Source organism: Brienomyrus brachyistius, chromosome 16, assembly GCF_023856365.1.
Source record: "Brienomyrus brachyistius isolate T26 chromosome 16, BBRACH_0.4, whole genome shotgun sequence".
Taxonomy (NCBI): Eukaryota; Metazoa; Chordata; class Actinopteri; order Osteoglossiformes; family Mormyridae; genus Brienomyrus; species Brienomyrus brachyistius.
Genome location: NC_064548.1, coordinates 23,685,762 through 23,701,435, shown reverse-complemented (window position 1 = coordinate 23,701,435; position 15,674 = coordinate 23,685,762). Strand labels below are relative to the sequence as shown.

The following is a 15,674-nucleotide window of genomic DNA, read 5'->3' as shown; positions in this document are numbered from 1 at the left end:
ACCATTTACCTCTCCGCTGCTGTCATTTCAACACCGGCGCACAAAACAATCACTGTCCATCGCCCCGCTCTTCCCAATGCGTGACAGCGCTTCCAGGGCCTGACAAAAATAACACTGGCTCGCCACGCTAACAGCAACAGCACCTGCAGCTGAGAAGATAATGCACCTCTTTCATGAGTCCCTGCAACTTCCCACATAGAGGGAACCGATTACCGCCTCGTCTAGCCCAAGGTCAGGACAAAAGACACACCCTCCAAGTTAAAAAATGACTACTATTCACTTAGCAGATGTCCTTCTACATTCTGAAAGGGGCAAATTCTGCAGAAAATTCTGCAGGGCTTCCTCCCCTAAGGACACAATGATGCATTCCTAGTTGGGATGTCATCAAGGTCCCACCTCCTGTCTGTCTTTAGCTAAGCAAGAAGCACAGCCATCTGAATGCGGCTTGGGGGCCATAAGGACCGAGAGTCGACCTACGGCTTCCTAAACACCCCCAGACGCGGGAGGTTAGTCGGTGTTACGGATGCTGACAGCCTGATGTGGGTCTGTGAAAGCTGAAACAGACCCGTGAATCAGTATTACACTGTCAGCATCTTCACAAGTTCAGAACGTCCACCTTTATCACCGTCTCCCACAATCCTCACCGCACCATCCAAGATCTGTAAGTGAAATGCTGACGAAGTTGCCCAAGCTGACCTATTCCAGTGCAATTCCCAGCTGCACTAATGGCTAAGAACTAACACTAGGCGAAAAAAATGGGTTCTAGCCAATAACATAATAATGTTATTTGTCATTTACATGTATGTTGTGGAGGTTGTGCAAATGTGTCGCTGTAACACATCTGCATATTGATACATGCAAATTACTGCATGATCACTTAACTGATATAATCAAAAATGCAAAAAATCACAAATGGCCGTCTGAGAACTGTTATATTAACCAATGTTAGGCGTTTATTGATAACTCCACTACCCTGAGTGTCTAATTTCTCCAGTCTTTAGTTTAAAAGCTTGCAAATTCCACTGAGAACAAGTAAACCAATGGAAAGTGAATGACAGCATGATCCCGCCTCTTATTTCTCCGCTCATTGGTTGAAAATTGTGCCTGAAAGGGAGGAGCATGACAGTCCCCGCCCCCCACCCGCTTACTCTTGACAAGGAGTGTCCAGGTCGCAGAAGCCTGTCCCTTGCTGTTCGTCGCTGCGCAGCCAAAGCTCCCGCTGTCCTCCTTGCGAACTCTGTCCAGACAGAGGAGGTGCAGGTTCCCCTCCTGCTGGATTCGGAGGCCTGCGCCTCCTCTCAGAACCAGTCCGTCTTTGATCCAGCTCAGGGTCGGAGCTGGAACACCTGAGACTGCGAGCAGCAAAAAAAGAAATCATCATCTCTCATCTTACTAACCATAAGGTGGCGCAATTGCTAAGGAGCCAGACTCTTTACCCAAGATTTCTCTTTGTAAAGTTCAACAAAAGAGCACTGTCATATTCTGAGAAAGCCATTGTACTGTAAGTATGAGGAAAGTTCTTTCATTCCTTCAACTGTTTAAAGGGCAAAATCATAAGCTTGCAGCAGACTTTTGTAGAGCGGCGGCAGCAAACGCAAGTGCTTTGGGCCACAGAAAAGCTTTCCACAAAAAAACATTTCCCTGTGAGAGAAAAAATCCAGTGATGTCTTAAATCATGCAAACCTCAAATTCCCATGTACAGAAGATCAGTGAAGCTCGTTAGGACAAATGTCACCAGACAATCAGACATTAAACGACGTCACACTTAGTGATGGCATCGTTCCGAGTTTTGGGTTCACCGGAGGAACAAAGGAAGGTGGAACGCCATGTCTGCGCTCAGAGCCATTTCAAAGAGCCCAACGACAACGTAACAAAGGCGGAACAGTTACCTTGGCATCTGAATGTGACCTTTGATCCCTCCAACACTTCCTGACTCTGTGGCTGAAGGTCAAACAGGGGTGGGCTTCTGGTCTCCTCAAACCCGCTGTCCCTTCCGAACCTCCGGACCTCCCTGACAGGCTCGGGGGATGCGGTTTCCGGGACCACGCGCTCAGCGCTGCTCCCTGCCCGTCCGAACTTGCCTCCGGTACGAGAATCAGAGCCAGGCCTAGGCGACTGACTCGAACCCAGTTCCCTGGCCTTGCTGGGATGCTCCACCATGGCCTCGGATAGGAATTTCTGGGGTTGTACGCCGGTCCTCAGCCCCTCGGCAGTCTCCTTCCTCTCCGCCATCCCAGTTGGCGGGTCATCGCGTACCGGGCGGCTTGTGTGCTTGACTGGAAGCGGCTCGGTTGTTTTTGGCACCGCAGAGACAGAAGCAGCCAGACTGCTGCTGTGTTGGCGAAAAAAATTAACAAAAATAAAACATGGTAGAAATCCCATAAAGTAGGCTACCATGTCAAGGAAATTATGCTGCGTAGAGTCTGGGTGACAAAATATGACATGTGATAATGTAAAACACAGAGAAATGTTTTGACTTACGTGTCTCCTTCAGTACAGGAACCTAAAAAAAACAGCAATTTTATTTAGACCGCTAAACCAGCTGTAATAAAAAATGGCTTCACCACAAGGATCCTGTTTTAAGACAAGGCTGCTAAAATAATGTTGTTTAACAGAGAAAATGGAGAGACTCAGCCTTCATGCTGCAAGCAGATGTGAGAAGTATTTACTGCTCTTTACAGGACAGTAGGATGACTGGGTGTTTTTTTCTGGGTTCTGTGCTCCGTCTGACCTTGAACCATCAGCTCTGCTGTTGCTGTAGCCTTGCCGGCACTGTTGACCACGAAGCACGTGTACGTCCCTGCATCCTCCGCTCGTGCATCGGTGATTTCCAGGTAATGGACCCCCAGCCTCTCGAACGTGCTGAACCTCCCACCGGACGGTAGCTCCGTCTCCCCCTGAATAGGACGGCCCAAGCCAGGTTAGCAAAGGGGGCGGATTCACCATGACTGGCGCTTATGTGCAGGCCCGTAACTCCGCCCCCTACACTCAGACGCACCCTGAGCCACAGGACCTGAGGCTGGGGACGGCCTGTGATCTTGGCAGACAACTTGCCGCTCTGGCCCTCCCTGAGATAGAGGCGTGAGGGCTTTGTTACGAACTTTGGTGGGCTTTCGCCCCAAATACTGGGCCGGTTCTCCACAACAGGAGTTCGCCCCCTAGAGGAAGAGAAGGGAAGGATCAAAACAAACCTTAAGACAATATAAAAAATGTGAATCAAAGTATACAGGAAGGGTATGCTACCAGTTTATTAAAAATGTGAAATCATCAATAACCTTACGATGTTTATACAGAATATGTACAGCCATCATAATTTCAACATGGAATTAAAAATATGCTAACTGGACATGCAAGTAATCAATAAATCAGTATGTACTCAACAAAGGCATGCAAGAAAAGAATCCAAAGAATTACGTTTTTTTACGTTCGCTGATGAATCGGGGGGAAACAGATGTAAGCCATGCGATACAAATCTGGCATAATTATGATGAAAAGATCAGCAGAAGAATGTCTGGGTCAAAGTTAAAAACGCCGACTCACCCTGCTGTCCTGGTGGAGGATGGGAGGTAAAATCTTCTCTCTGCAGTTCCTGTTTGATGTGAGAAATACGAAAATGGACGGTAATTAACCAGGCAGACTGGGCAGCGAATTCTCACACCGTAAAAGCAAGAAAGGAATATAACAGGGAGAACAATGAGCCTGACCTTCATCTAGAGCCGTCTGCTGCTGCTTGTAAGTGCCTGTGGTCTCTTACAGTCCTTCCTGTGTCTGACTTAAACCGACGCCACTTAGCTTTTAGTTCTAACTCCAGTCTTCTGATTTCAGACTTTCAGTGCAGTAACCAAGAGCATCCAATTCAAGGCCTCAGAATCAGCTTTGTCGGCATTCAAACCACTTGACATGATAAGAACGAAACACAGTTTCTCCGGCCTCGGTGCGCACAGCGTGCCACTAAACGATAAATAGATAAAATAATAACGAAATACTGGAATAAAAATTCAATTGTATGGCAGCAGCGATTTAAAGGGATCAGTGCAAGTTCCAGGGGTAAGTAACAGAGTGACATAAAGGCATGTAATTACAAAGCAAAATGTATTTGGGTGATGGAGCAGTTTCACAGTCTGAGTACAGTTGGGTAGAAGCTGTTTTTCAGTCTGGATGTTTTTGCTCGGATCCAGCGCAGCCTCAGTGGAAAAGCCAGGCAGATTGTTTTGTTCTTAGTGCAAAAAAACTGTGATAGGCAAGTGTCAGACTGGCATTGCAGAGGCGCAGCCTGGTCTGTAATCAGTGTTGGGGAAGTTACTCACAAAGTATTCCATTACAGACAGAGGAGGAAAGTTAAGGTCCAGGAAGTACAAATCCAGACCAAGATTTTGTTTCAACCAACCAGTTCAGTATTATGAGTCACAGTCACAGAGGACTCAACTGGTTGGTTGAAACAAAACCTTGGTCTGGATTTGTACTTTCTGACCCTGAACTTTCTAACACTATCAGTAATGCCGTCGAGACAAAAACTCCCACTAACTTAGACGAAAAAAAAAATAAAAAATTCGATCAATCCAGCTGGACAGCAGATGACAGTTGGCCATATTGAGGAAACCACCTGTGGTTATACATTCTGAAAGTAGGCAGATGCCTGCTGGGAAATCAAAATGGGGGAGGGTCGTAACTGGACGGCCTTGAAAATATAGGGGCTGTATCACGATTCTAAGAAAAAATGGACTTTTTGACAGCGGGCTACATTCCACTGGTTAATCCATTAAGTAGGAAGAGAAACACAAACTTCCTTCCCTGCTGTTGTACTACATTATTCATTTGCGTGGCAGATACTATTAATGCTGTAACAAATTGTTGCAGCTGGAGTTTAACTAGCCGAATGGGGCAAACCTCGCTCAGGGGCAAACATTAATAGCACCACACGCAAAGGTAGTAATAAACGGAATCTTGGGGCCTGTCGGGTTGTAGATCTCGTCGCGGTGGTGGTCTGCTGTTTGCAAGACACCACTGAGAAGCAATAGATATTGAAATGCTTACGGAACTGGACGAGACAAAGAGGCTAAAGTATCTGCTGGGTAACTACAAGATGGCAAAGGGCCTTTCAGAATGTAAAATGCCATTGGCTGCATATAGTCTGACCGATCTTGGTTTTAATCCCCCTCCAAGTTTAAAATGCGAGCACACGTCTCCATGGCTGACCTGCGTTCCAGGTTTCCGGTCTTTATTGCGGAAGAGGGATTAACAAATCTGCCTGCTGCAGCCACAGCAAGGTGCTAACAAGCCGGCATGACTGGCTACACAATGCAGGACATGTTCTCTATAAAAAAGAACTCAACAGCATTTTGTTGGACAAGAATTGCGATTCTGACTTTCACGGGCAAAATATTTATTTCATCCTTTTTTTTATTATTATTTAACTGACCCAGCTTACGTCGGCACTGAAAATTAAATCAGTTTGATAACAACAATATTATTTTTGGCTGAACCCAACACGGTTCTATTATTGCTTAACGCAAAAATGCGACAATGATGTAAGAAAAAAATCTTTCTATTTTAAACTTCAGTCACTACAGCCAAGAGCAAACTATGTTTTTGACAACAAACGGCTAAACCTCAAACAGCAGGCAGATGATAACAGCTCGAAAACTCCACCATACCAAAGTGCTATTGTTTGGATCTGTATAAGAATGCATTCTTTGTCTTGCTACGATTGAATACTTAAAGGCCAAATCTCAAGTAATACTGTACCGAATGAAAAAAACCCTGTATAAGAGCAAGTGCGTGTGAAGTACTGGGTTAAACAAGCACTTACTCCTTTCCTCATAAGACTGTAAAGCAGCTTAATAGGAACAATATGAGACACTATGATGGAGAGACTCCATGAGTGTTAGAGGGGCCCCACCTTCCACAGTGAGATCCACAGTGACCTGACAGCTTCCGGCATCGTTGACAGCGTGGCAGGTGTAGCGGCCGGCGTCCTCCTCCCGGACGGTCCGGACCACCAGGCTGAACCCCCCCCGAGGACTCTGCTCCATGGCGTGATGGTCTCCCGGCGTCAGAGGCTTCCCATCTCTGTGCCACTTGACGTGTGGTTCGGGATACCCCCTCACCTGCGCCACACACATACACAACGTCATGATGTCTCTGATGCCATCATGAAGGCTGGAGAAGTTCATGAGAGCAAGAGATGTGACACTTCCTTCCAATATTTGTCTCCTTCACTCTCATATGATAAAATATCCTTCCAATGAAATATTCATTGGAAGCAAAAACGTGGACTTGCTGTGGGTCCCTGAGGACCGGATTGGGAAACATCGATTTAATGTAATTACCCAAACAATTAGTACTGATTACTTCATTCTTGTAACCATTTTTTTCTTAAGTATGTCAGGTTAAACTTTCACAGAGGAGGCTAAAAGTACCAGGAAATTCTAATGATTTCTTTGAAATGACTTCTGCTTATATTCACTAGGGTTTGCACCGGTTCAACACACACACAAAAAATAGTTGTTAACCTCATATCCATTCACATCCTACAGTTACCCCATGTTATAAGAAGCGGTTAAAAAAAAAAAGTTAAAATGTAAAACATTTTTTGTTACTGCGAAGCAATTTAAATATAAATGAAAAAATAAATGTTTTTGCCCTTGAGTGTACCCAACCATCCCAAAGTGTTCATTTCATTATAATATAATACTTTTGGATCTGAACGTTCATTCCACTTGGATTCTGACCACAGGAAGCCAACGGGCATGAGCAGAGAGTTCTCCGAACTAAATTACAACACTCCATTTTCTAAATACCATGCAGCTACCGAATAAAGAAAAATAAAAGGCTGAACCATACTGGCCGTGCGTTGTTTACTAATGTTTACTATAAAGTATGATGTCAGATATTTATTCTCTTTTCCTCTCTCACACACAGACACACACACATCCAGACACACAGACACACACCCAGACATACACACCCAGAGACACAGACAAACACACCCGTAGACACAGACACACACTCAGAGACACAGACACACACCCAGACACACACACACATCCTGAGACAGACACACACACACACCCGGAGGTATAGACACACACACAGACACTCACACACACACCCGGAGGTATAGACACACACACAGACACACACACAAACACCCGGAGGTATAGACACACACACACACCCAGAGGTATAGACACAGACACACACATACACCCGGAGATATAGACACACACACACACCCGGAGATATAGACACAGACACACACACATACACACACACACGGAGATATAGACATACACCTGGAGATATATACACACACAGAGACACACACACACACCCGAAGATATAGACGCACACACACCCGGAGATATAGACATACACAGACACACACACACCCGGAGATATAGACACACACACACACACCCGGAGATATAGACACACGCACAGACACACACACACCCGGAGATATAGACACACACACACACACCCGGAGATATAGACACACGCACAGACACACACACACACCCGGAGATATAGACACACACCCGGAGATACAGACACACACACACCCGGAGATATAGACACACACACACACACCCGGAGATACAGACACACACACACCCGGAGATATAGACACACACACACACACACCAGGAGATATAGACACAGACACACACACACCCAGAGATATAGACACACACACACACACCCGGAGATATAGACACACGCACAGACACACACACACCCGGAGATATAGACACACACACCCGGAGATATAGACACACGCACAGACACACACATACCCGGAGATATAGACACACACACCCGGAGATATAGACACACACACCCGGAGATATAGACACACGCACAGACACACACACACCCGGAGATATAGACACACACACCCGGAGATATAGACACACACATAGACACACACACACCCGGAGATATAGACACACACACAGACACACACACACCCCTACTGTTACTTATACGTTGATGTTTGCTTCTCTGTCAGTCCATTTTATATAATACTGATTTCCTGTTATGAATATGAAATCCTATTACCCGGGCAGGTGACCGAGACCCGAACCAGTAATCCCCGGACGACTCCGTCTACCTCTCTCCCAATACCCTCCACCTTTTAACAAAGCCGAAAGTATTTTTTTCAGTTTTTGTTCAGTTCACTTCAGTTCTAGTTGACTTCCTTAATCTTGCCGCACTTGTTTTCTCCGAAGCTTTTCAACCGTTTAAAATGTGCCAGCGGAGGTCACAGCTAATAAGGAGACCATATGAGACCATGTCTCCCACCATTCTTTTCTGCACTAGTGGCCCTCAAAGTCCCATATAGCAGATTATCTGAAGACACTCTGCGTGAAAGTCGTTTATTCAATCCCTGTTTCCGAATAACCAACACAAATCACACTTATGGATTAAATACAGGAAAAAAAGCAGGGAATACACTATCACAGCGGCTGCGACTAATTTCAGGTGGAAAATACAAATTAATGCAGCTCGACAGCTTGTAGGATTGATTCCATATGTATCGCAAATTCCAGCACGGGAACACATAGGAAATAAAGTAGGTCTTTATGCTCCAACTCACATTCCGGACTGTCAAGATGGTCTCTCTTAGCTTCAGTCACAAAAGGTATTACTTCCAGCGCTTGAGCCGCTTCCTTAGGTATGCCCAGAAACAGCAATATCAGGTTGAAAGTCTTTATTAAATCAATTGGACACTGACATTTCCTCCTGAACTGTGCACAGGAGCGTTTCGTCTGACAGTCTTTTCCCAGGCTTCCCTCCTCATAAAGCTAACTTGTGGTTAAGTCTCCTTGCCTCAAAACTCCCTCACTAGAAAAGATTGCATGCTGACTGAATGAAAAACACCAGGCTAGTTACACAGCGAGCATTTTTTGCTAACCAGAAAACAGAGGAGAGGTACAACTGGCCCGTTTGAGGCGTGTAGGTCTATGCAGAATGACCCGACGGTGGCCTGGTGCAGTTCCTGTAGTACACACCAAGATGTCGACCAACCGTCCAAATAAAATAAGTCAGGCATTGCTGCATTTGGCAGACCAAGTTCTCTACCATACCAAAGCTTCCAGACTGTAAGGTAAACACGAGAGAGATGCTTAAGGAGTCATGACAGTTGATGGTCTGGCCAAAATGATTAAACAGCAGACTATTGGTATGAAGTATAACTCACTCTGTGGTGCCTTAAATTTGTTCCTGTTGATGCTGGCCCCTTCCAGTTCAGCAAAGCCATATTTTAAGAAAACGTCTCTGACACCTCTGAGTAAGGATTTGAATGAAGGCTTTATTTGACAAGGATTCATCGTCCCTGATACAGCATACCTCAACCAACCATGTAAGCCTATACATTCACATAATATATTCTTGCAATCAATTTTAAATTAGTAAAGGTTACGGATCTGTCGATAAAACTGTCCATATGGGGCGCAGCCAATTCGCCATCACCTTTTACTGGTGTCGACTGACAAAGTTCCCATTGATGCTATAATTGAATAAAGATGGCTGCTCTCGCGGTCAAACCCCCAAAAAAATATGTTACAGTGGAAATGCATCACTGAGGTGGCAGAATGCTGTTTACGGAACATACAAAAGCTTAAATCGGGTAAACCCGTCATTAACGTGCACGACTGACAGCGAGGCCAAAGAGTCCTTGAGAGAAGTCGACCATTTTGCCGGCCAGATGTAAAGGTGTAGAAGGAATTCGCAGCATCTTTGGTCTTGAGTTGTCGGAGTACCGACTACATCTGGGCAAGGTTATTAAGGGATTGCGGGAGAATTCATTCCTTTTGCAGGATGTGAGACCTAATGGACCTGTTTGAACTGAACCTCATGTCTCCACAATAAACAATCTTTACTTCCTGGCACGAATTGATTTTCTTCAAGAATTCCTTGACTAGATATTTATTGGGCACTTGAGCAAACCCCTGAACCCCCCCCCCCCCCCAAATGCTCCTGGGTGCCAGATAAATGGCTTGACCCTTGCTTGGACCCCTGTAGCTTTGCTCTCAACTGTATGCGTATCTCTGAAAGGATAACACGATGGAGTATGTGAAGAGTATCATTCCAATGTACCTCTACTTGTGTAGATGGGGAATGAAACGGCACTTGATTATTCGGAGCTTATAAGGCAGCTCTGAACTTCCATGAGTACTAACTCCACCAACTATTCTGCCAACATTCCAGAAGTCACCCGTGTGACTACAACCGATACGCACAGATGCGTGTTTCCCAAAAGGCCGTCGTGCTTGACCACCTGGAAATCTCAGATATTTAATGAATCGAGATGCAGAAGAGCCCAGAATCACAAGAAGGCTGGAAGTTCAGTTGAGCCGAGCCAGCAGCCATGATATATTGTTTTTATAGTTATCTTTTCTGAACCAGGTATGAAATTTGGGAATTCCTTTGACCAAAAACTGTAAAGCGGCTTGTGAGATACATATTCGTATTGTTATTCAAAAGGCACAGCAGGAAATAGCGAGGCCGTGTGGTACTGCTGAGCCGGCGTGTGCGAGGAGGAATCATCACCGGAGCTGCCACTGAAGGGGGTCTTCATTTCAACAGCTTCAGTTAAATATTTAAATTGCTGTCGGTAAAAACAAAACGTCTGATTAAAGCTAAGTATTCATCTGAAAAATTGAATCATGTAACAGTGTATAACACAGATGAGTTGTGTTCATGACAACAAACCATGTGTTGAAAAAAACAAGCATATGTGAATGTCAGAACACGTGGGGGAAATGAAGACTTAAACATAGACACTGCTACCGAGTCAGCTGCTGCGGTCCTTGATTAGTGTTGACAAGTCAGACTACACAACCCCCCAGGCCTTCAACATGAACGGAGCTCGGGAAAGATAAAGCAGCACACATAGATGGAATCCTACCTGGCAACTGCCAATCAGGAGTGCTGAAGTCCCTGCGCATCATGTAATCATAACTGCATCCTTTATGTAAGTTTTACTTACATAAAAATGTTCTGAGCGCAGAACGAACAATGATTAATTCAGGGAGATAACCAATAAGATTGTAGAGAAGGTGGGTCCAAGCAACTAGAGGCAGAACCAAGACATTTGATTGGTTGGCCCTGCCTCCTAGAGTTGCTTGGACCCACCTCATCTCCAATCAGATTGGTTATCTCCCTGAACCAATCATTTTTCCTTCTACCCTCAGAATTTTGTAAATAGAACTCCAATGAGCCTGCTTCCCTCACTCGGCACAGCAGTGTGTTCTTAGCATTTTTCAGACATTGTATCAATCACCTAATTACGGTGTCAGAAACTCAAGCTGTAATGTTCCAACATCTGCTTTCCAAACATGCATCAATCCAGCTGGCCAGTTCTACGGCACTCCCAGGCGCCTGAGAACACCTCCCCTCATCGTAACACCAAACACATGTACTGTCAATGACAACCCAGGTCCGAACAAAAGCGACAGACACATGGATCACAGTGGAAGTAGAAACCGCTGGGTTGACAAGGACTGAGGAAAGAACACATGCACACAGCCACCTAGTGCTGCTGTCATCTGGAACTCACCCCCGCACCCATCCAAGCCCAGAAGCAGGGGGAGTCTCTTTGCGAGTGCATCTGTCATCACGACTAAATGTATACACAAACTATGGAAAGGAAGCCGGTCTGCTCCCGGTGTGTATGCATGCCATCCAGCGGGGTACAGCTGTTGGAAATGCTAAGGTGATCCTTCCTGTAGGTGTTTACAGCCTTGGCTCGAGGCCGACACCAGGCCATGCTCATGAAACCCAAACACTGACCCGTGAGGCCAGAACAATGAATCAATCTTATACTCCCCTATGGCTGGCTAACAGCACTAATATTCTGGCCACCAACACAGCGGATAGTAGGTGTCACACCTGCATCAGATCGGACCAGACCATGTTCAGACTCACCTGAACCGCCACGCCTCCAGAGATCATCCTTCTCAGAATTCCGAACAGCTGCAATTCATCTTTAGTCATTAAATACCTGATTTAAGCTCAGTGCTGTCCAAGATCTTTGCGAAGTATTGAGTGACTGCAGCTAAGGATAGGCAGTATTTCAGATGCATGGATTTAAATTATTTTAAACACATTTTTTTTTGTATTTGAAGTAATTCATTAAAAAATGTATGCAATTTATACCAAAATATTCTGATGTTCAGTATTTTTTGTATTTTGGAAACCCCATAATACTGTATATGTTTGATGACATCTTGTGTGCAAAACGTTTGTGCATAGACAAGGAGCAAGTTTAGTTTTTTTCTGACATTTAACGAATGATCGCTAGACCCAAGGGTTGATCACTTGTGTTGAACTAAAAGACACACAAGCTTTATTTAGGGCTAGTCATGTTTAAAGCTTTTAAGATGTTGCCGAGTTATTGAAAACTTAAATTGTGTTTGTCGTATTTCATTGTAAATTTTGTTGCTTCAATTTATTTGCATCATGGTGAAAAAAGGAAGCAGAACAAATATCCTTCTAGGTTTGTGTCATTATTCATCATTCGATTGAGTTCAAGCGAATAGTTCGAATATATTTCAGACGCTTCAAAATATTTGATATTTTCATCGGTTTCACATTTGTCTTGTTAAGGGGTGAAAAAATGATGCTCTTATGTGTGTCCATTTCAGTCAGTCTGCTTGCAAAGGAAGGGTTTCATGTGTCTTTGTCCATCGCTGTGGATCATAGCGGCGTTTCCATTGCCTTCTTGTTATCGACCGTCTGCCTGCACTCGCCCTTTTGCTTTTGGCTTTCAGCTTCAGCTGCTTCACTTCTCTGCCTCTCAGCTTATTTCTGGCTACAACTAGAACCTCCAGATTAAGCATCAATTTACCCCGATACTGGATCCCTTCGGTCTGTTCATCATAGTATGATGGCTGAGGAAATGGACCTGAAAGGTTCGGGTCTGCGGGGTGACCCAGCTCTTACAAGTCAAACATGGGTCTCAGATTACACGTTTGAACTGCTTCAGTGAAACATCCATCTGCTTGACGTTTACTCAGGCAGACAAGAAGTGTACAACTATACACCAAACAGAGCAACTGGGATGCAAAGGTTTCTGCTATGAATCTAAGTAACAGGGAGCAAAGTTTTGTCTGTTTTTCAATAGACACGTATATTTGGGAAAGTCAGCGTCGTAGTGGATTAGATTCAGGACTACAGATAACTGGGAAGTCTCAGCTGTGCCAGAACTAACATCAATGAATACAAGAAAGGACAACAAGATAATGTAAGATGGCACCATCTACTTCAAGAACACAGCAGTTACCTGATCATAGTTTAAGGTCCAGTGACCAATTCTCAGAGCAAACCAGTATCACTCTGGTCTCCTAGAGTAGAGAAAATGCTTAAAATACTCCTTAAAGGTGAAACTAACTGCAGGGTAATAGCGTATTTTCCCCTGCCTTCTACATCAAGCAGTCCTAATCTCAAATGGAAGTCTACCCACAATTCCTAGTGCTGCGAAATGATTCCAAGATGGAGCTGATCATCTGACTGGATCCGCAAAGCCCCTAGTTCAGGAGATCTGACAAAACGCAGACAGCTGCGTCAAAATCACCTTAATCCCGATTGAAACAAAAAAATATAAAACAAATGTTCTTTGTTCTGCCCTTTGTTCATAATCCAGCAATGGAGGAAAAAACACACCCTTTAAAAATCCTCCACCAGAACTGGAACAGAGAAACCACTTAAAATCCATACTGCTAATTCAGCTTTTACCATTTGGCTCTAATGATGCAGTAAATTCCGAATATCCTCCCGTCACTGTCCAATAAACAGCAAGTGCATAAACAAGAGAAAACCATCTGCAGAGAGCTGAACATGAGGAACACAGGCATGCTAGCACTTCAGCTTCAGCAAGAGGGATGGAGTTTCCAGAATGCAGATTAAACTGAACTTTTTGAATTAATCTCAAAATATTACAAGTTTGGATGTAAATCTAGATGGAATGGAGCAGGTCTATTGATCTGTTCTGCTAGTGGCCCACACAGGGAACCAAACCACACCTGTGATCTCCAGAGCAAGAAGGAAATCAGACTCGCCTTCTGAGAAGATCGCTGGTTCTGCCAATTAGAGAAGAGTTGGGAAGGTCTTCCAGGTTGCAGCCGGCTAACAATAAGCCCTCATCTCTCGTTTGACACGGACCGATGGTTTGCCATCATCCACAAAAACATTAACACTACGCCATATTTGGGCATCCTGTTCCCATGTAAAACAGCAATCATTTCCCCTTCATTTCAGGTAACTTGATATAATTTACCTGTTTGTACAACTGTATAATGTTCTATCTATTTTCACTACTTCGAGAAATGTGGGCTGCCCTGCATACACTGGCCTTTGAACAGTCATATTCAGTGAGTTCTGCTTTTCTCTTTCACGGCTCTGCAGCTTTCACACTTCCACATTCCTTTATATCCGTGTCCAGTGAGCCCCACATTTACATAAGTTCCGCCTGGCACTTTTGGGTTGATACAAATGGATCCTGACAATCCGTGTAACCTCATTTCCATCCCCAGGCTGAGCTCCTAGCCTGCAGCTCCTCAAAACTCACTCCACCTGCAGCTTAGAAGCAAGTTGAATTCCTTAATGACTTATCTTACCAGGGATGTGCACGTGTTAGTGGGTAGTTAGGCCTGGGAGTCACTTCTTAGCAGAAAAACACCTGGAGGATGTAGCTAACATTCTACGTACCCGCTAATGTTTTCAACGTTGGCCTACTCGCGTTACACATGTTTCACATAGCGATGCAGGACACACACCTCCTACAGGAGTGCTTTTACGTCAGAAAGCATTCATTCATTTTATGGTTTACTGTTAAACAAAGTACTGTGCTTAGTACTGTGTTTAGCCAGAGCTATTTCGGTCTGGCAGAGGTCAGAATGAAAACCAGGTGTGACGACGAGCTCTGAAGTTTGCTGGTCGTAACATCTACTGGTTTTCAGCAATGTCCGGTAAGGCAGCGGCCAGAACGTCCCTTAGAGATGTCAAACGCGCTGGGGCTTGTGACTGAAAACAATGAGATCTCACTTCTGTACAACAGCTGCTTGCGCCACAGCTAAAATCTTGTTTTGTAGATTTAACATTTTTATTAAGTATTGTGTTTGTGGGTCGGAGGAAGCACTCAGACAGGATGCTGGGCTCACGTCCCATCCCGGCTCTGTGTGTGCTCACGTCCTCCCTAGGTTAGCCCCCCCCCCCAAACAATTTTTCACAAGGCTGTGGGACACTGGGGCTTCATTTCCAAAAATAAACGATACATTTTCAAGTCACACCTTTTTTTTTTAACCGCTGAAGCATTTTCTGATCACATCTGAAAGAAAACGGAAACAGCTATAGTGCCTTAAACCTAGCTTTGCCGATTCATGTTTTTGCTCCCTCCGAGCTCCCACAAAAACGTGGACTGGCTGTGGATCCCTAAGGACCGGATTAGGAAACATTGCCCTAATGGATAGGCAGCTATAGGAGATGGATGGATGATACAGATATATACACATCAACTAAACGTGAGGGTGCCGAATGTCACACTGCATGAGCCCTTAAAAGGAGCTGACAGTGTGAAAGGTCTGTGGACATGTTTCACTGCTCAAAATGATGGATAAAGTTAATCATTGATGTAGATATTGTTGTTGTTGTCAAGGTTTTCCTGCTGG

The 15,674-nt window shown here is 44.7% G+C and overlaps 1 protein-coding gene across 3 annotated transcripts in view; it reads right to left on the bottom strand.

Annotated features, from left to right (window-relative positions):
• Positions 1-15,674, bottom strand: part of mylkb (myosin light chain kinase b) — a 55,424-nt gene that overhangs the window by 29,662 nt on the left and 10,088 nt on the right. Inside the window, exons 1-8 of one of the 3 annotated variants that reach the window (XM_048979819.1) lie at positions 8,603-8,987; positions 5,900-6,107; positions 3,541-3,589; positions 2,999-3,158; positions 2,732-2,897; positions 2,482-2,503; positions 1,890-2,332; positions 1,149-1,352 (exon numbers count right to left, since the gene is read on the bottom strand). In XM_048979819.1, coding sequence (XP_048835776.1) covers positions 1,149-1,352; positions 1,890-2,332; positions 2,482-2,503; positions 2,732-2,897; positions 2,999-3,158; positions 3,541-3,589; positions 5,900-6,032 — 1,177 coding nt within the window. In that variant the 5' untranslated portion in view covers positions 6,033-6,107; positions 8,603-8,987. Of the gene's footprint in view, positions 1-1,148; positions 1,353-1,889; positions 2,333-2,481; positions 2,504-2,731; positions 2,898-2,998; positions 3,159-3,540; positions 3,590-5,899; positions 6,108-8,602; positions 8,988-15,674 lie in introns of those variants that run through there. The other 2 variants (XM_048979817.1, XM_048979818.1) reach the window with 2 other exon arrangements.